The 21,789-nt window shown below is 38.8% G+C and overlaps 2 protein-coding genes across 8 annotated transcripts in view; both read right to left on the reverse strand.

The window, feature by feature from the left end:
• Positions 1-21,789, reverse strand: part of LOC147329784 (calcium-dependent secretion activator 1-like) — a 352,004-nt gene that overhangs the window by 306,619 nt on the left and 23,596 nt on the right. The window lies entirely within an intron of this gene.
• LOC147329788 (sterile alpha motif domain-containing protein 3-like) lies at positions 5,296-13,602 on the reverse strand. 2 transcript variants are annotated; one of them, XM_086291115.1, is made up of 10 exons: positions 13,534-13,602; positions 12,427-12,511; positions 9,708-9,822; positions 9,185-9,373; positions 9,013-9,100; positions 7,955-8,116; positions 7,634-7,843; positions 7,001-7,166; positions 6,074-6,153; positions 5,296-5,918 (listed from the first exon to the last, which is right to left on the reverse strand). In XM_086291115.1, the coding sequence occupies exons 2-10, from the start codon at positions 12,506-12,508 to the stop codon at positions 5,616-5,618; spliced, it is 1,395 nt and encodes a 464-aa protein (XP_086147241.1). In that variant the 5' UTR covers positions 12,509-12,511; positions 13,534-13,602; the 3' UTR covers positions 5,296-5,615. The 2 variants fall into 2 exon arrangements, with proteins under 2 accessions (XP_086147241.1, XP_086147242.1); XM_086291116.1 differs by lacking the exons at positions 12,427-12,511; positions 13,534-13,602 and adding an exon at positions 10,043-10,514.

A 21,789-nucleotide genomic window follows, 5' to 3' on the forward strand; every position in this document is an offset into this window, starting at 1 on the left:
GGATAAACATAATGTCGCAAACCACATAAGGATGGAGCATTTGAATCAATAAGATGGTGAAATAACACGCAGTAAAATGTGGATCAGGTTGATTATGTTTATTCCAGTGTGCAGAGGAGTCAATTCCCTTCACAAAGTTTGTAAATTCACTTGAACCAAAATTAGGAGCACCCGGTGCTGCAAGAGTTAATAGTCACAATACCCAAGGATAAGCACAAGAGCATGACTGATATGATGGGACTGGGATTTTGCTACACTTAATTATTGCAGACACAACTAGAACTATAACTGAAACTAATCAAAACTAAACTAAACTAGCAAACAATTGGTAAAAACTGATTAAAACTGATATAAAATTGAAAATCTGAAGTCGAAGCTAAATAAAAATAAAAACTAATGAAAATTGCAAAACTATTACAACCCTGGTCCAGACTAAGATGGCGTTGGACATCTTCAGGGCAGAAAAGGGTTGGTGTGACCAAGGTGTGGTTTGGCTTGTTGTATGTACATTTCAAAATGTTACAGCTCTGGATGGACCAGTTACCAGGGCATGGAAGGATGATAGACTTTATTACATGAGGAGAAGGGACATTTTCGGGATTGAAGATCCTCTGGGATGACAAGGCTGGAGCAACGGTACTCGAGAGAAGAATTTCTGATACTTTCTGAGATATGATGTCACTAACCTTCTCTTTTAATTGTCTAGCTCCAATGAATTGACACATGGGAGTGTGTCAAAAAGGGGGAGTTGAGTCCGAATATCAAACAATGGTTTTATGAACATCTTATGACGTTATTTCTGTGTTTAATAAATTAGCTATGGTAAAACTTAAGCTTATAATGTGTTAGACTTAGAAAGGGTTCACTAATTTTTGATTTCTTTTACACACACATAGATTATGATTAGAATAGGTCCTGAACATAATATTTTAAACCAAATTTGAATCATTAGAACAACAATGGATAACAATATTAGATTATCAAGGCTAGGGAGAGAGGTGTTTTGGTTTTCTGTCTCTTGCAGAGAAAGGAACAGACACCAGACGGGGACACGGAGATGTGAGGACCCTTCACAGCAGAGACAGATGTAGGGACTGCCGAGACAGCAACTGGGGTCAAGTGTCATGGCGTTTGAGCTCCTTGAGAAGATGGATCCCATAAACACAGCAATAACCATGAAGGGGTTGGCGAAAACCAGGAACACCAGACCAACGAGGTTCGAGAGGCTCTTGGCAAAAAGGGGGACACGCCGGTGACCCCAAAACACACAGATCCTTGTTTGAAATCGGGGCAGAATAATCCCCAGAACTGTGCAATGACTAAAGGGTGGTCTAACCCCGGAGGTCGAAGAAAGAAGCTGAGAATCACCCAACTGGAAGACACTGGTAGCTGCAGCAATAAAAATGAAGGTTAAAAGCTCCTTAGACAGAGGTAAGTACATTTGAAAGGTATAAGGGGGCATTAAAAAGGGGGTGGAAAACTGGAGCACCAAAATAAAGCTGTGGGAGAATTGGGGAGTGATGGGAGTGTCATCTGTAACTGCTGTTATGGTTGTAAATCTAACTTTGCTTGCATCTGAACTGCGTGAACACAGAGGTCATCCCACATATGGTCCACCCGTTAAAGGGGGACAGAGGGCCTCAGGATCAAGAAAACCTGGACCTTGCAATGCTGGAGTGTATGTTGTAAGTGATCTCTTTGAAGAAAAGAGATCAAAGGGGGAATTGTGATATTATTCTGTTATCATATGTTACCTTATATATGTAATCAAAAGTAGTTGAAGTATGATACTGCTGTAGATCATATTATACCCTTTAACATAGAGTGTGTGATCAGTATGTAGTCTTAGTTTGCATTATACTTCTGACCTAAAAGAGTGTGAAAATCATTAGATCTATTGGATTGACCTGTATTACTCGACACTGTTGAATGTGTTACACTGTTTCTTGACATTTCATACTGCTGAATCATGAAGAGAATGTTGTGTGCAGAGGACCTTGTGCCGATAATAGAAGAGACAGACCACATTCCACACCCCCACCTTACAGAAAGCAGAGAAAGACAGGGAGCCGAGGTCATAACTTAGGCGCTGTAACAGAGAAAGAATGTGATGTTTTGGCTTTTACGACTAGATGGGGGCCACTAGAGACTATAAAAAGCTGAGCAACCCGTCACCATTTTGAGATTTGCTGTGACCCTCTTCAGGCATGTCTCCCCATCATGATGGTCCTTATGCTCTTAAGTGTTGAATTGTATGGAAATAAATGATTGTTGATTGAGCATAAATACACCGAGTATTGTCCTTCCTTCAGCCCAAAGATTCAAAGAATTGGGAGATTTCAACAGTTCAGATCGTGCGAACAGGTGTGGGATTAGAGCTCTGGGTAGCTCCCCAACTGGGTCTAGACTGGGTCTAGAGAGTATTTTAATTCAGGGAATTTAAAATAGAAAGTAGCTCGTCCACAGAAGGACTGGTAGCTCCCCTTACGATAAGGGTTCAGATCGCGCGAACAGGTGTGAAATGTGTGTGTTTAGTTAGTCTGTTTGTTTGCTTGTTTTAATCAATTTTAAATCATGCTTTTTATTTGTTTTTGTTTCTAATGTCTCTGTAAAGCACTTTGAATCACCTTGTTGTTGAATTGTGCTATACAAATAAATTTGCCTTGCCTTGCCTATAGTACTTTTTCCTTTGGGAAGGTACCATCTGTGCAGTCTGCAATTTTGTTGAAAAAAGATGTTGAATCTATTTAATATTTCTTGAAAAATAATTGATTTCTGTGCAATTTTTTTCACACTGCATCAAATTAAGGTTGATTACGTCAATTAAGCATCATGAGGTGGAGCGTGAGGGGTGGTTCCCTATTTTTTATTTATTTATTTTTGTTGTTGCTAGGAGTTGGAACCCTATTAGTTAGGTTGCTTAATATTTATGCTAAGTACTCTTTAAAATACCAGAATAGGGAGGATGGTGTAGGTTTAAGTTTATTAGATTGATCAGTATTGCTGAACTATGAAATATTTTTTTTTGCATACAGGTATAACAGAATAGCTTTAGTGTAGTTGTTGTTTTAAACTTGAGTATGAACTTATACAAAATGCAGCAAGATATTTTAAAAAACAGTTTTGTTGATTAAAAAACACTATATCGGATTCATATCGGTATCGGCAGATATCCAAATTTATGATATCGGTATCGGACATAAAGAAGTGGTATCGTGCCATCTCTAGATGCCACCTGAACTATCTCCTTTTTTTGTGGATGAGCAGCAGTTCTACTGCAAGAACCCCTAGAATGACTAACTTGAGAGCAAGTTTCCTTCTAAATTTTCTTTAGTCTGGCAGTTGATTGAATGTTGGGGTGGATATAGTTTTCTTCTGCGGTGGGGTCGGGTGGGCTGCTTGGGCCTCTGTGGAGCTTTGCGGTGCTGCTACTGTTGGGACCGGTCTGGATGGGCCCTGGCTCGGGCCTCCTGCCCTTGGTGGATTCCAGGGAATGGGGGTGCCTAACAGGGTCAGTGGAGGAGCTGGCTCCAGAAAGGGTGGACCCCCCCCCCCCCCCCCCCAATTCCCTCCCCATCCCCCACTGCCTCCCGCTCCATCACATCACCACACATGCAGGGCCTTGAGCTACAGGTGCCTCACTGAGGTGCAGGGAAGGCATCCCTTTTCTGTCCCCTTCTGGTTACCTGTGCCTCTAATTTATTCCACAACCTAGACATTCACATTACTTAAACATTACTTAATTACGCCGTCCAGAGGACGGTCTGTTTATTCAACCTCAACTTTGGTGCCGGTGCCCACCTCTCAATTTTAAAGACAAGTATACACTAGGACACTGGGACTGGGACAGTTTTCCAGTTTCATTGTACTATTGTAACATTTATGACTGTGCACTGACAGTAAAGTCTTATCTTATCTTATATTGAGGGTTCTCATGAGGGGAACCCTCATGAGCTGCTATCTGGCAGAGTACCATGCTCCTCCCATGTTTTAAATGCACTTTAGAACAAAGCAGGCCGAGTGAGATATGGGGGCCAGGAGAAGGAGCTGGCCGTCTGATGGGGGTCTGGGATCGTGGGTCTCTCTGCTACAGGACCAGGGGCGGTCTGCTTGACTCCACCCCAGAGTAAAGGGAAACATCTCCTTGGTGTCCGGGCAGATTACCCCTCTGGGTGTGATGGTACCTGGACCTGGGAGTATAGAGTATGTATGGGGAGTGTGAGTGTGTGTACAGTGTTCATTTCTGTTTGTCTTCACACTGGGCGAGTGCTGAGTATTTGTATATGTGTGTATGAGGGTGGGAATGCATGTCTGTGGCTGTGCTCTTGTTCTCTTGGGGGCCTCTAGATGTCTGGGACCTGGATCTTCAGGTCCTGTGGTGAGGGGGGTGGGGGCTATGACCTACTATTAGACAGTAACATGAAGAACCTTGTTAATACAAGCACGTTCAAAGATACACACTATATTGGTTGGCTGCTGCCTCTAACCATATTGTGCGTTGTCGGTCTTGTATGCTGCTCAGTAACATTCAATATTCATTATTTACTGTTACTTATGCTTATGTAGGTTGTTGCTGTGGTTTCCCTACTGTGTTGTTCTCTTTTTGTCTCTTTCCTATCTGCTGGTCTATCTGTTCCGATTGTAATAGCTTAAAAGTGAAAAAATAAATAAATGCATAATAAAGATGAATCAAGTGGACCCGTATGGTAAATCTTTAATAATCCACTTTAGAAACTAAATTGTCAGGCATTTTTCTTGGCCTTCAGACAAATATTCTGGATTGCTACAGTGCCAGACGGGACAGGAAAAAAACCCAGATTTGTTCAGTTCACACTCAGAAAAATAAAGGTGCCAACTGGAACAAAAAGTGGTTCTTTAGACTGATGCCATAGAAGAACCTTTTTTGGTGCCACAAAGAACCTTTCAAACAAAAGTTCTTTGAAGAACCATTTCTTTCAGTGGTTCATTGAAGAACCTTCAAAGGTGCCCCAAAGAACCATCAAGAAATGGTTCTTTGGGGCACCTTTAAAGGTTCTTCAATGAACCACTGAAAGAAATGGTTCTTTAAAGAACCATTTTTAAAAAGATCCTTCAAATGGTTCTTTAAAAGAACCATTTTAAATAACCTTTTTTGAGTGGTTCTTTAAAGAACCATTTTAAATCTTTCAAAATAAAATGTATCATAAATTGAATTTGAGTAGGGTAAAATAAATACAAGCACATAGACATATATTAATGGTTTATTGGCACTTTGTATTACAGAAAAAGACATTTTAATGCTAAGCACAACACCACTACTAATAATAGCATATAAGTCATTTAAACAGTAATAATTAAATATCTTTACTATAAATACATATAAATATTATACTATAGATAAAACAACAATTTTTACATTAGAAATAGCAATACTTTCATAACAGACAATTAAACAACACATTTTCATCAGCATGTTTGCATTTTCAGTAAAACTATTTCAAGAACAATCTTTTTATTTAAATTATCAATGAACTGCAGCCTTAAGTTATGTAAGTTAAGTTTAATGTGAGACTCATGGTCCTTTGTTAGTCCACACTGGGACAATTTCAGTCTCTCACCTGCACTATGCTGGCAATCTAGGAGATCTTTAATGCATTTGCCATTCTTTGCACAGCTACTGGTACAGGTGTAGTCAGAGTTCCCAAGTTGAGAACAAATGCCTCCAAAAAGCAAAATGTCTTTTTTAGTTCACTTGGATAGGCAACATTGTAGACATGGTACAGGGAGAAGACAATACCCATCGCCAATGAAATGTCCATTTCCCCACTGTCCAGAATCATTTTTTGTCCATCCATCTGGACATTGACCTCAGTTGAATCACTCAAGGGCTTGCCGTCACTGCTGCTGAGTACGATTGTAGGTATCGGGCTGTGTGGATCCTGAAACAGAAATTAAATTCTTGAAATGAGGAGTATAGTTTAAATAAGTATAAACAACAGCTGTCCCAATGAAAGTATAAAACTCCTGTAAAATACTGGATTTGTTCAAGACCCCCCCCCCCCCTCTCACCATACCAAAAAATATATAAATTTACCTTATTTATGACGAAGAGATGAGAGGCATTTTCTTTGAAAATAGATGGCAGGAGAAGAACAGCTGTGTTTACCATCTGACCTGAAAAATAAAGAGAAATATGTAAGTATTTTCTGGCCAATTTTGTTAATACAAAGGTGTAAAGGCCATATGAGTCCCTTTATCAGGAGTTGAATGTCTTGCAGAACATAAGCATTAGTGCAGTAAATGTATACCTAATTAACTTTTCAGTGTAATTCAGTGTAAATGTTAAGCATTTATACAAAACCCCCAAAATGTTGTTCAGTTCTGTAAGTTGCTAGCTTTAAATAATTTGAGTCCTAAAGAACTTGCAGAGCAAGTCTAGCTGCCACTGAACATTTTTTGGGATAAACATTGTGTGAATTACTGAAAATCTTCATAGAGATACATATAGCATCGAGGGTATATCAGTTAAATCTTAAAGTACATCATTGCAGAGACGAGACAGGAGAAATGTCAGTCTGTGGATATTGTAAAGCAGCGGTCCCCAACCTTTTTTGCGCCACGGACCGGTTTATGCCTGACAATATTTTCATGGACTGGCCTTTAAGGTGTCGCGGATAAATACAACAAAATAAAACTAGTACCGGTACCGAAAAAAAGAAAATTTATTCATAACACACGTGAAAAGACCCAGGAAAACCGAGTAAACGATAAAAACGATAACAAAATAACGCTGAAAACCGATAAAAACCCTGAAAAACTATACATTTCACACCTGAGCCTCAACTCTCGCGGCCCGGTACCAAACGACTCACGGACCGGTACCAGTCCGAGGCCCGGGGGTTGGGGACCGCTGTTGTAAGGGACACTGTGTTTACTAATGTGCTGTATGTGAAACCTTAAAAAGTGGTATCTGAGATAGGAGTTAAAAATGTTTTTGCTCATTATTGCCAAGTGCCCTCACCTTTTCTTTCAGTGTCTGTCTGGCTCTCATCAACAGATTTTAAGCAGAGGCTTTTAAGGTTGCTGTTTGGGGCTATTGACACAAGCTTCGCTGCCAACTTACTGAATCCTCGGATTACTTTTTTGTCCACATCAGTTTTAAGTAACATGGAAGCCTCTTCAAGAAGCTAAAATAAAGGATAAACATATACATATTAGCTTTGTACCATAATATATACCATTATATAGCAAACCAGAACAATCATTATTTCACACATCAATTATCATTAGAGAAGAAATTATAATTTTGCATTTGTTTACTTTAATTCTCAAGTACACATTGCTGTGCAAAAGGGATGTTTAGACTATTCTTCCCAAAAAACTATCATTGGCATCAGATTAGTCCAAAATTATCCTGTAGCATGAAAATAAAACCAAAGAGAAAGACATAGTCAATGTGGCAATTTCTGTTAGTGTTCTGTTAGTGTACTTTTATTACTCATGAAATCTGCTGAGTCAGTCACTTTGCCTGTCCTGTAGGTACATGATTATTAGAAGTCTGTATAAATGTGCAGCACATCAGTACATATTCGTGTTTTTGCTGTGCACTATTGTTATTGTTGTTTTTTGCTGCAGTTTTTGATAAAACACTCACCACAACAGGGATAGTGAGACATGGGAATTCTCGTAGAACCTCTTCAGTAGTATGCTGAAGAATGTAGTGTGTTCTGTACTTCTGTATTTTCCTGAGGTGCGTTTGAATGACATCCACATTTGGCCTAGTTTTTTGGCACTCTTGCTTAATCACTGATACATGTTGGTCGGTGCTCCTTTCATCCTCCCCATCGTCAAGAGGATTGATATCCTGGTTATTAAAAAGTTTAGCAAATATTGAGAGAAAAAACAAACAAACAATACTTTTAACTTTTATGTACAATTTAAAATGGCAAACAAACATTGAGCATATTTAACTTGCCTTGGTTTTTTTCAAAAGGATACAGGGCTGGATATCTGATGATCTTTTTCTTCCTGAATTTGGAACTGAGTATTTCTGTCTCATTTTTTCAATTTCCTCTACGTCTACTAGTGGTCTTCTTTCCTTTTTAAACTTGTTCCTGAGAGACTCATGCAGAGCATCCTACAAATGATAAAAATGTAACTAATTATTCATAAATAGGTGCAACTAGGTCCTCCCTTTATGCAAGACATTTACCAGAAAACTTTGAGTGACATAAAGCTGGTAGGTTTGCTGTAATCATGTCATAACCTAATTAGTTCCTATTTACAGATCTCTTCTTTAACTCTTAGGAGTTGATCGAACACATGATATAAAGGTTTGGAGCACTTTAGATTGGCTAAATACACTATAAAAGGTAGATAAAGTATTAATGGCAATATGTCCTACAAGCATACTCGTCATGATCTTTCAGTCTATATGTTAATACCTCTACCTTTTAATAATAATGTATACTTTATTGATCCCCACAGGGAAATTTCTCTCTTTGCATTTAACCCATTCACTCAGTGAAGCAGTGGGCAGCCACTAATCAGGCGCCTGGGGAGCAGTGTGTAGGGACGGTACCTTGCTCAAGGGTACCTCAGGGTAGCCGTTCAGTTGATTCAAACCCCCGACCTTACGATCATGGGATAACCACACTACCTACTGAGCTATCCCTGCCCTATTTTCAAATTTAATTTTTTAAATACAAAAACTACACTATCCTGATACAAAGGCAAACAGAGCTAATATAATGCTGAATTTCACACCATTCACTTGAGAATTCACAGAGAAATGAAACAATTAATTTAAAAGAGCAATTGATATTTTATTTATTGTTTGACCATACTGCACGACATCTGCCTCAAAAATCACAATACTAATACTTGTATTGTAGTGGCCACAAGGGAACAGATAACCTCTGAATATGTAGCAATGAAAATGTTAGCATGTTACACTCATTAGCCAATAATTGGGCAATTCAAAGACAATTTGTTGGACAATTGTATCAATGTTTGCTTTTCAGGAATACTTACATATCCAGAGCCATAACTCTCCTTCAAAAAAGGAAAACTCAGAAGGACAGTCCTCAGAAGGTCTACATACTGCACATGAGAGGGATACCTGCAAATTTTGAATGATGAACTTAAATTCTGATGTACATACTGTATTTTAAATGAATCAAATCTTAATTATATATAGACTTACATTGTCTCATTACTCAAGTGGTCAAACAGTGCTTGAATAAGCATGTTTTTGAGTCTGTTCTTGGTGGGTGACTTTAGTGCTGCATCTTTATTGGTCAACGCAGTGAGCACAGCTGGAGGAAACTGCACTTTGCAGTTAAACATAGGTTGGAGTGCTGACACAGTATGCTTTTCTTTGTGTTGCCTTCCACTGCAAGAAGAAGTAAGAAGTATGTTTAGAGTTTGTTACAAGACATGAATATACGTGTCCTTGTGTCCTGCATCAGGAATATCCGCATATTTAAAACGTACAATAACAGCTGCTGAACTACAGAAACAGAATCATAACAGAGAGTAAGAGTGGCTGTGACATTTCAATTTGAAAGTAAATGGGTGTGTGATGCACATCAACGCTGGAGAAACAGAACAGGGCTTGCGTCAACCCCTTGCCCCCCACCCTCCAACACCATAAACCTAGGGGAGGGGAAACACTGGATTGTATGAATGTACAATTCAGTGAATCAACCAGTCAACTTAAGACTCACTCTTTCAGCTTCTCTACAGCAGACAAAAATTTCACTTGGTCTTTCACTTTTGGAAAAAGACGCTCACTCATTCTTTCAGTCATCTGCAGAAGTGTCGATCCATCGATTTCATTGTCTGTGGCACAGAAAAACAATAAGACACGATCAAAACAGAAATGAGCATGTTGAAGATAAAGAATAAAAATATTATAAAACATTACTAAAAAAACAGCTATGAGTTCATTAGTGACTATAGATGATGACAGACCTGTGGAATAGCCAAAAAGTGGTTAAAATCATTTTAACAGTGGTTGACAACTCCTAACTAAAAAGTCATGGTTTAGGATGTATCTTACCTAACTTTGGTATGGACTGCCTTAAAAGGTTGGTGGATCAGTGTAATGAAGTCTTGACCATCACATCTGTATGCGTCCAAAGCATGAAAGTCTACCTCATCCCCAGGCTTGAATATCAACAGATCATCAGTCTCTCTGATGTGGTATGATTGAAGGTGTCTTATAAACTCCAGTGTTGTGAAAAGTCTTCCAACAAGAAACCAGTTGGCCCTGATATACACAATCAGGACTATTTTCACAAACAGTGGAATTTGCTCTGCATGCACAAGTTCCAAAATGAAGAAATCTCCAACTGCATATTTTACAGAGTTTAAAATGATGCATTTACTTGTCCAGAGTTTCTCATCCACAGTAACGGCTGTCTCCAAGTTTTGCAAACAAATCTGCAAGTTCACTGGAAGTTCTTGAAGTGATAAGTTATTAACTGCTGCTTGTGTATGATCGCTCCAAATATTAATATAGTTATTGGTGATTCTTGCTACTGTCTTGAAATATTGATGTCTGGCTTCAAACCTCATGCACCAATGAGAGCGGAGTGACCCATAATCAAGGATGAGCTGAGGATAATTTAGCAGAAAATGCAGCTTGGGTGTAAACACACCAGGAAACAGATTGATGAAATCTGTCAAAAAGTAAGTGATCAGTTCATGTAGATTACTAATCCAGTCAGTGCTGATGGTTGGAGCAAGAATAATCTCTTCTATTTCTCGAACCAAAAGATAAAGCTGCCAAAACTTGTTACCCTTTTCAATCCTGGAGCCTATGAGGAAAGGCAGAGTCCTAAATAATGTCCATTTCTCAATAGCAGTTCCAGAGATATTTCCATCCAGTGCTACCTTCTCAGATATTAGAGCAGGTTTGGAGGTGCAGTCATTCTGTCCAAAACTAAAAGTCCTTATGCTGTCATTCACCTCTTGGATAGTAACGGTTTTGTCCTCGTGCAAGGCTTTTACAACAGACTTCAAAACAAGAGGAATGACCCCCTCAAGAAAATCATGCATTACATCAGGTGGGAATGCATTTGTGGTATCAAAATATGACAGCTTGTTGAAGGCACATGGGCCAGTTACACCATACACTGACCTACAGTGGGGGTCATCTTCAACACATTGCAGATGGTATGCATGAACAGTCTTTGTTCTAAGAACACAATCTCCCTCACTAATGATCCTAGACAGGTCCTTGTAATGACACATACAAAACCTGCATATTCTACCATTACTGAATGAGCAGCTAAAACCTGCAAGTGTGTGAGAGGTTAGGTTGTCTGCAGATATTGTGGCCAGACCACCTTTGATGCAGTACTGTCTGTCTTCAAATTTTAATCGTAATCCACATTCTTGCAAAACCTGTAGGTCACAAATTAATGGTTCTAATATTTTCTCAAATCCATATGTTTTCACCAATCTATGTTTGACAAGTATCAACAGATGAATATGTCTTAAAACAGATCTGTCTTTTGGTGGAATATTTCCCAAAGTAAAATAAAATGCAGACACTTTATGTAGACATTTCTTTGATCCTAATGGATTAGCAACTTCAAATTCATCACTGTACAACTGAATTCTCAAATGTGGGTTGTCTGTGTTAAAAAAATCACTTTCTTTGTAAATTTTCCCATCACTAAAATCTGTTAAGGTTTCAGGAGCACGGGATTCTGGCCTAAAAATTTGTCTTAAAATGTTAGGATCATTACATATTAATTCTAAGACTTTTAGAAGTGACATATACTGAAAAGTGTCCTGTTTCCCAGTAAAAGGATCTATCCCCAGGATACATTCAACAGGTTCAATCAGGTTTAATTTCTCAACACAGTATCTGTCTAGTTGATATGTGTTGCTGACTGCACTGAAGCAATGTTCTACCAAACTATTGTCATCAATATAATGAAAACTTGATATATCAAAATTAAGAGTCTGCAAACATTTAGAAAATATCTCCCTATAGTTTTCAATGAAATACTTGAAAAGTGACTCTACTTCACTAAGAACAAATGTTTGAACTTTTCTATTTACAATACTTTTCTCTTGAAGATTCAAGGAAAACAATGCCAGTTGTTTTCTCACAGTCTCTGTAAAGTTCTCTACAAGTTCACTCAGAGTTTGTTCAGATGATTGGGGAAATTCAACAGTTTCCTGGATGACAGGGTCACAGTCTGGGGCAGACTCTAATCCTTGTTTCTGATATTTATGTTTCTTCCTTGTGTGATTTTTCAAAGATTTCACAGACAAAAACTTTCTGGGACAGTCTTCTAGTCTGCAGACAATGAAGAATCTACATTCACTTTCATGGTATATCTGTTGATGTTTCAGCAGTTTTTCATATGTTGGTTTTCTTGTGGAGCACTGTGGACACTGATATGGCACATCCATAGAAATGCTCACCTACAAAGACCTGTTGATAATCTGCCAATTCATTTTCCCCAAGCCAAAGAGATACTTCTCCAACAGTCCACTGCTGAGCCATGATCTGTTAAAACAAAACAAAATGCCATTACATTGTTTTATTCTGTGACATCAAAAACTTATTTATTTTTTATTCATTCATTTTCCAAGCCGCTTTATCATCATAAGGATCGGAGGGGTGCTGGAGCCTATCCCAGCTGTTTTTTTTAGGCGGGGTAGACCCTGGACAGGTTGCCAGTCCATGGCAGGGTCGTCATTCAGATATGTATGTTTGGATTGTGGGTGGAAACCCACACAGAAACAGGGAGAACATGCAAACTCCACACAAAAAGGCACCCGGTTGACCCCGGGAATTGAACAGAGTCTTTCTAGCTGTGAGGCAGCAGCGCTAACCACTATACCACCGTTTAGTCTAACTTTTAAGCCTTCTTCAGATAAATATTGATTATTTTATGCTTTGGATTATCTGGTCTTGTTAGTATAATGACCTCTTTTTTGCCTAATATATGATGTTGGATAAATGAAATGTACATAAAAAAAATTTAACTATAATAAAAACGGACATTATCTTGGTAACATCAAATGACTGGAGCATAATTTGTCAACTACTCTGAAAATAAGTTCTACAGTAACAGTCAAAGACACAACTTCTCATGTGTCACATTTCTGTTTATTCAAAACACTTATGCATTGCTGTATTTTATACAGCTACTCCACAATTCAAAGTACAGGCTACTGAATTTCTGAGTTTCTAGACCAGACACAGAGCTCACACAACAGGCTTCAGGCGCCATTTTGGTGACTTTAACCATATTATTAATTTTAATATCTGTCTAGCTGACATTAGTTTATGTACGCAGCACGCAATATAGCCACATATTTTACAGGCCAAATTAATTGGGAGCACCTTCACTTAATTGTAACAGTGGTTTTGTTAGGAAAACAGTTCTTTATACCAGATACTAAACTGCGTTAACGTCAAAGGCTAACGTATCTAACCATTACTGTTAGCACAACATTAACAGCAAGCTACAATGACGAGTAACAAAAACAAAACAATAAAAAGGTTTTATGAAAATGTTTTACCTTTTCCAACAGTCCAGGAATCCAGAATCCTTTAAAGACCAGCAGGTACTGAAGACTGTTATCCACTGGCAACGTCCAAGAGAAAGTTTTCTTTCCGTTAGAAAGTTCAAGGCTCGCGCGATCTGTGTGCGCATGCGCATCCCTACAGTTGCCCCCCCCCCCTTGGTTGTACTACGTGTTCTAACGTCTCTCTCACTCTCCATGTCTCTCTCTCTCCCTGTCATTTATTTGGCTTGACACATATAATAATAAATTGCGCAGTGATAAACAAGTACTCAGATCACATGTGCAATTATTATTTACTTATATTATTTTATAATTTGACTTTACATACTGCTGGGTGGTTTGTAAAGTTCACAGTAACTAGTATTATCATTATGATATATATATATGATATATGATATATATATATATATATATATATATATATATATATATATATATATATATAGAGAGAGAGAGAGAGAGAGAGAGATCTGATATAGATCAGTATCTGAATCTGTCTAATATCCCCCGAATGGATTGTTAATTTATAAATTCACCATATTCATAAACGGCTTAATAATAAATTCTATATTCTGTTACCACATTATTTGTGATCAGTGGGTTTGCAGGGTGGGTGCTGGGGGTCTTCAGGCTTTGGCCCCCACCCCTGCCACCAGAATATTTTTAAGCAAGTGTTTCTAACTTTAATTTGAATATTCAGTATCCCACCATCTGTCCCCCCCCCCCGCACACAAACAAAACACACAGTATAATTTAAACCCTCATTAAAGTGAATATTATTTATGCCATTTACACCATCAAACTTAGATTGCTAAGGATGAAGAACCTTTTGTTCTTTAAAGAACCATTTGTAATAGCTGAAGAACCATCCACAAAATAAAAAGGTTCTTTGACGTATGATGGTTCTTTAAAGAACCATGAAGACATCTGAAGAACCATTTAAGAACCATAATTTTTCTGAGTGCAGATAAAACTCCTCCAGTGGATGATTCTAACATTCATGGAGGCACTAAAAACAACAACCTCAAGACTGCATTTAATCTTTTATTAGTTTTACTTGACTTTAGTGATGGGTCGGTCGCAAACGAAATGGCTCTTGGAGCTTATGGCTCTTCTTTGACGTGAACGACGCGAGCCGGCTCCTTATCGTGAGCCGTGGGGTTTTTTTTTTTTCCTTTCTCTCACTCTCTCTCTCTCGCACTTTTTTTCGCTTCACTCAGCATGCGAGCCTTGTGCTTTACGCTGGGCAGAGGGGGGAGGGGCGGTAGTTACACTCGGTAGCACAGGAACAGAGCGGGAGGGAGAGAGAAAGAGTGCCAGGGACAACAACGTCACATTAGAAAGGTATAGTAATCATCCACAACTATTTTCAGTTGGGGATGATAAAGGATTCAGAAAGTTTATTCATGCAGGTCCATATGACAGAGAATGTGCATCTTCTTTTTGTTTTCATATTTTAATTTATATTTAATTTGGTTTTGGTTTGCAGTGTTTTGTGTTGTTTCCCTTTAAATTTGTAAAAGGAAAAAGCTGAAAATTTAAATAGTTAAAAGTTGAAATGTGAATAGTTGATTTTTGTATTATATGATTTATTTATTACATTTTATGTGGAGTGAATAAAAGTATATTTACGGTGGCCCCTAGAGACAAAGCACATACAAAATCTGAAGCATGTAAAAACTCCAAAACACGTAAAAACTCCAAAACACGTAAAAACACATACAAACTCTGAAGCACGTAAAAACTCCAAAACACGAAAAAACACATACAAACTCCAAAACATGTAAAAACTCCAAAACACGTAAAAACACGTACAAACTCCGAAGCACATAAAAACTCAAAACATGTACAAAACACAACAGAAGTGCTCCAGGGTGTTAGGGGCAGTGTTGAGCTTTTGTTACTTAGTGGCTACACAAGCCAGCAAGTACCAACAACCGGATTTGGTGTGTGGTAGTAACAGGTAAATGAACATTTTTTAATTATTTGACTATATATTAATGCTTGTGTATAAATACACAAACAATACACATATGCTTTCATATGCTTTCAATTGTGTAATTTAAGTGATCTAGGTAGCTCTGTTTTGGAAGTTCAGTTCATGCTAGAAATGTGTTTTGGAGTTTGTACGTGCTTTGTCTCTAGGGGCCACCGCATATATTTATATATAAACATATACAAATCAAACCACTTTTTTTTACATTACTAATTCCTTTTGTGCATAATTTTATATTACTGTTAATAATAAATTAATTAAAGCAACAAAACAACCTGAAGAGCCGGTTCGGAGCCGAAAGAGCCGGCTCTTTTTAGTGAGCCGAGCAGAAAGAGCCGGTTCTCTAAAAAGAGCCGGAAATCCCATCACTACTTGACTTCTCTCTAATGTAAATGAGTCCAACCCCATTTTAATCACTCTCTGGATCTTGTTCTGACATGTGATATAGAAACAAATTTTTAATGGTACTCTTTGAAACCCCTGTTTTGTCTGATCATTCCTTAACAACATTTAAATGTAAGGCAATGGATTAGACAGCAATGGGGAATAAATTTCATGACAGTAGATCTGGCTCAGGAGGCAGGTCATCTAATGATCAGAAAGTTCAATCACTGGCTGCTTCTGTTAATGCTATTATGAATGGGTGGATGAGACTTGCTGTATAAAGGACTGAGTGCTCGTATTTCAGAACTCGTAGTAGAAAAAGTGCTAAGTCTCAAACCAGAAATGCTTGACTACCTGATATAACTCACAAATGTGCATCTTAAAACAGAAAATAATGGGAGAACATGGTGTCTCACAAATTTAGAGGATCTTCATCTGAGGAACAAAGTAAAAACAACAACAACAAAGAACTTCAGGTTTCTTTTCAGCACAGTAGCCAGTTTAAGAAAGAGTCAGAGATAAACAACTCCTATAACCATAACTAGTAATGACTTAATGAATTTCTATATAAATACAATTTTATCCATTAGAGAAAAAAAATCATAACCATCCCACAGACATATCATTATGTACAGTAACCTCTTAAACTTTATTCTTTATTGATAAAATTCATAAAATACACTTAGACCTGGACCCTAATGCTCAATGTAGCCTTTCTGTCCTAACTCCCCCCCCCCCCCCCTTCTCACTTCCTCTCTGTTTTTCAACTTCCATCCTTAGCTGATATTGCTGATCTCATCCATAAATCAAAGCCTTCTACCTGCCAGCTCGATCCTATCCCCACTGTCCTCGTTAAAGCCTGCTTACTCCCTCTCCTTCCCCTCATATCTGCTATTATTCACTCTTCACTCACCACTGGAACTGTTCCTGCTTCCTTCTAAGTTGCTGCTATTACCCCAATCCTGAAAAAAACTGGTCTAGATCCCAACAACTTTAATAACTTTCGTCCTATCTCCAATCTACCATTTCTCTCAAAAATCCTTGAAAAAATAGTTGCTTCACAAGTCCATCTTCACCTAACTGATAATAACCTTTACGAACAGTTCCAGTCCGGCTTTCGTCCTTTACATAGCACTGAAACTGCTCTTATAAAAATAACAAACGACCTTCTTATAGCAGCTGATTCTGGTCTCCTCTCCATCCTTATTCTTCTTGACAGCATCTCTCATCCCATTCTCCTTAGCAGATTAGCTTCTATTGGTCTCTCTCACACTCCACTAGCCTGGTTTAAATCATATCTATCTGATCGCACTCAGTTCATTCAATTAAAATCCTTCACTTCTCAACTTTCTCCTTTATCCACTGGCGTGCCCCAGGGATCTGTCCTCGGGCCCCTTCTCTTCATCATCTACCTTCTTCCACTCGGATATATTTTTCGTAAATATAATATTCAGTTCCACTGCTACGCCGATGACACCCAGCTCTATCTCTCTACCAAACCTGACTCTACTCTTCCTCCACCCTCCCTTATCCTCTGTCTAGCTGAACTCAATTCTTGGTTCTCCTCCAACTTTCTTAAACTCAACAGCAATAAATCGGAACTTCTTCTGGTTGGCACCAAACGACTGCTATCCAGAATTAACAATTTCTCTCTCACCATCAATAACTCGCTGGTCCCTATCTCTCCTTCTGTGAAAAGCTTGGGTGTCATTCTCGATAGCACATTATCCTTTAACTCGCATATCAATAATATTACACGTGCAGCATATTTCCAACTCCGTAACATTAATCGCCTCCGCCCCTTCCTCACACCTTACGCCACTGCCATTCTCATCCATAATCTTGTTATCTCTAGAATTGACTACTGCAACTCATTATTATTTGGCCTCACACAAAAATCTATCAACAAGCTCCAACGTGTCCAGAACTCTGCTGCCCATATTATTACTAGGACTTCTTCTACCCACCACATCTCCCCAATCCTGAAGCAACTTCACTGGCTCCCGGTCAAATTTCGCATCCATTTTAAAATAATTCTGTATACATTCAAGGCTATTCACGCTCTCTCTCCACCATACCTCTCTGACTTATTACAGATGAAGCTCCCATCCCGCTGCCTCAGATCTTCATCTTCTCTTTCTCTCTCTGTTCCCTCTGCTCGTCTGATCACAATGGGAGGGAGGGCCTTTAGTTGCTCTGCCCCTCGACTTTGGAATTCCCTACCCCCGGACCTCAGAAATATTAGCTCATTCTCTCTTTTTAAGTCCACCCTTAAAACTCATTTGTTTAAAATCGCTATTTAAATAAAATGTATTATTATTATTATTATTATTATTATTATTATTATTATTATTATTATTATTAAACTCTGGCTCTCTTCCACAGTGTATCTTTTGTCATGGCTCCCTCCCCTCACCTCCAATTTTTCTGTCTAGTGTTATAGGATCTTTACATTACAATATAAAGTGCAGCGACTGTTGTGATTTGGTACTAAATAAATAAAACCAAATTGAATTGTTCTTCTATGAATTTGAAATTTGAAATAAAGAAAAACTGAAAAAACCTTATTGAGTGAAGAGGAAGTAAAGGGCAACCCTAATCCAAGAGCTCTTCTGACATCACTGACATTGGAATTGATGGTAGTGTATCGATCCTGTATTCAAACAGCTTCAGAACATACCACCCACTCACTGCTGGCACCCGTTCAGCAGCTGGCAAGGCATTTAGTCAAAAGTTAAACTGCGCTCATCTTCTTTCTTGTTGCCAATAGACATCTAAGGCCAAACGTTACTGTGTTCTCCCATTCGGTGCCAATAAACTCACTCTTTATGATGTCAGGGAGTCTGGAGTTAAAATTAATGCTACTAATCTGTTAAAGTTTTGCTTTCTAGAGTCATGATCAGCCTGGTTTGTAGTTTAAGTTTCAACAAGTTTCAACTTGAATCCAAGATTCACACATGTATTTTTGAACATGTATTCCTTTTTAAACTACATTTTGTTCAGACACTTATAGCACTTGACTAATACTACTGATAAATGTTGGTCTACTTTAAGAATAATATAATAATTTTCACTGACTTGAGACACAAACATAATTAAAAACAACTATCTTTAACATCTCTTTGGTGACCGTCTGACCAGTCCGTATTGGTTTCATCAGTGTCCTGTTAGTTTCTAGTGAATTTATTGCCCTGTGTTCCCCTTGTCACCCTGTTTTCTATCTTATTCACCTCCCCGTGGTTCCCTGTGTGGTTGCCTCCAATGTAGGGGTGGGCGATAGAAACGATATACGATAGAAACGATATAAATTTGGCCAACGATAGAGATTTTGATTATACCGCTCTTTCGCGATAGCGCATGTTGATGATGTCATCAAGCTGCGCCTGTTTTGGTCGAAAGCCTCGCAGCGGCTACAACCATTAATCATCTGCAAATTATGCCTGGCGACAGTCATAGCAAAGAGATGAAGCACTTTTGAAATATGGGGAAAGCCAAAAACTGCACTTCCTCCACTTCCGTAACATTGATTCATTAATGTTGAATTCTCTCGCAGCTGCTCTGTTCCCATGTTGTTGCAGTATATTAATAATAGTTAATAATAACTAACCTTGTATTGTGGATGAATAATCTCAGTTGTTCTCCTGACTGAAGTTTGGCCCGTGTATAGCATCCTGCTATGCGATTGCATTTGTCCTTGCCCACCAGAATCCCTCATGTTAACTTTTATCAAGTGTAAACAAAGTTGGCGTTCATCCTCCAGCTTCACTGTGCTAATGTTATGCTAACATAGCTGTGTCGCTAGCAATCACAAAGCACAACATTATATACCAGGTAGTCCAACTTCAGTAACCCTGCAAACGTCACTGCTGTTTAGTTTTCTGTCTTCATTTATGTTGGAAGTGGTCGCAGAGCTGTACGTTTTACTTAGTTTCAAAAATCTCTTTTGCAGTTTTTCACTTTTTCCTTTTGTTTCCTGTGTTTGTTCCTGCTGCTTTTATTGGAAGCAAGCTCCTCTGCAGAAAGAAACGCAATGTAGGACACATGTAGCTTTGGAAGATGGGTGCAACACTGACTGTCCAGCTCAGCTCAAAATTCAGTGTTTAGACATTTTTCTAGCTCTCCCATCTTCTTCTTCTTCATCCTCCTCCTCCCTTGGTCTCCTCCTCGAACCGCCTGGTACTGGGTTGGGGGGCAATAGCACAGGAGCATCCTGGCCATTGTCTCCATTGTCATCACTGTCATCTGTGTCACTATCAGGAACACTTTCAGTGTCGCTCTCAGATCCCTCATCTTCCCACTACCTCATTTCGTCAATAATTGGATCTTCTTCTGCTCCATTATTGCACAAGGGTCGTTCTATTTCTAGAGGTGGATTTCTTTCTGTGTAATCTCCTGCTCCCATCTCTGCTCCATTAATGACCAATGGTCGTTCTATTTATTGGGGTGGATTTCTTTCTATGTTATCTCCTACTCCCATCTCTGCTCCATTGTTGACCAAGGGTCGTTCTATTTGTTGGGGTAGATTTCTTTCAATGCGATCGCCTACTCCCATCTCTGCTCTATAATTTTCCCAGGGTCCTGCTATTTCCTAGGGAGGATTTATTTCGATGCCTCCTACCGGAACATCAACTGCCTCCTCTTGTTGTGGCAGTTGATTATCAACTAAACCACGGAACTGATTGATTTCAATCCAGGGGAACATCCTGTGAACTGCTCTAAGATTTCCCTGTTGCAGCAGTGCCAAAACCAGCTCATTGACTGCTAGTCCTACACCAACATGGTTTTGTTCACCATCGTCATGGTTTTGTGAGCCGTCTCCTCTATCCATTTTTTGAAAACAGTCTGCTTTAATAGACTGGAGGAAACTGGTCGGTACAGCTGTCAAACGTTAGCTGATTGGTATAAAACTTTTAAAATGTCCTTGAAAAAGAGTTTAAATCTCTTTAGCAAATTGTTTAAAAACAGGGAGCAAATGTGAACTAATCGCAACTGATTGCTGTGAGGAACACTGCGAACTTACGGCTATTTGAGGATTTTCAGAGATTAAAGTCAAGACTTTGATTGGTTGAGCTTTGATCTGACTTTTGTGACGTCATCGAATTTGGTTCATTCTGATGACGTCAACGTTCTGCTGATGAAAAAATGTCGCCGGTGACTGAAACTTTTACAGGTGAAGCATTTCCCACAAAGCCTTGAATGAATTATAGTGACAGAAAGGGGACACAAGATGGCGCCATTTTTCACGTAGTAATTTGCGCCTCGGCGACGTCGTTATTTTTCAAAAAAAGAAAGAAAGAAAGAAAGAAACAGCAACAACTACTAAACAGAATTTTTGCACGTTCATTGCACATTTGTGGGAATGTTTAAATATTTACTTTTTATTAATTACTTTTCATTTTATCTTTATTTTTAAATTCACCATGGCAATGCGCATGCGCATATTTTCCTGCACGCAACGGGCTTTGGAGTTGACGTAACGCCGCAATGCATTGTGGGAGCACCATATTGACAAGCCACGAATCAAAACAAACACACTGTAGCTCAAAATGAAAAGGACGGTGTAAACGGTGTAGGTTGTGTCCAGATGCAAAGAGATGGTACTTGCAAAAAATAGCGTGCATCAGAAATGTGGACCCGTATGAAAGTGGAGTAGGCAGTGGAGTAGAAACCCTGAAGACCAAACCGCTATTGACTTAGTATGATGATCTGGGAACAACACCAACACGACGATATCAGATCGTGCGTTGGCAGTGAGACTACAGGCCCTTTATCATCAACGGGCCTCCATTGGAGAGGGTGCCGTCTTTCAAGTATCTTGGTGTCCACATCTCATCAGACCTGATATAGTCTGCCTAGTCCAAAAATGCTAG

The sequence above is a fragment of the Aulonocara sp. 'chitande type north' Nkhata Bay genome, linkage group LG5 (assembly GCF_057382095.1).
Source record: "Aulonocara sp. 'chitande type north' Nkhata Bay isolate Kocher_YH1m ecotype deep benthic linkage group LG5, A_spYH_male_GT1.1, whole genome shotgun sequence".
NCBI lineage: Eukaryota > Metazoa > Chordata > Actinopteri > Cichliformes > Cichlidae > Aulonocara > Aulonocara sp. 'chitande type north' Nkhata Bay.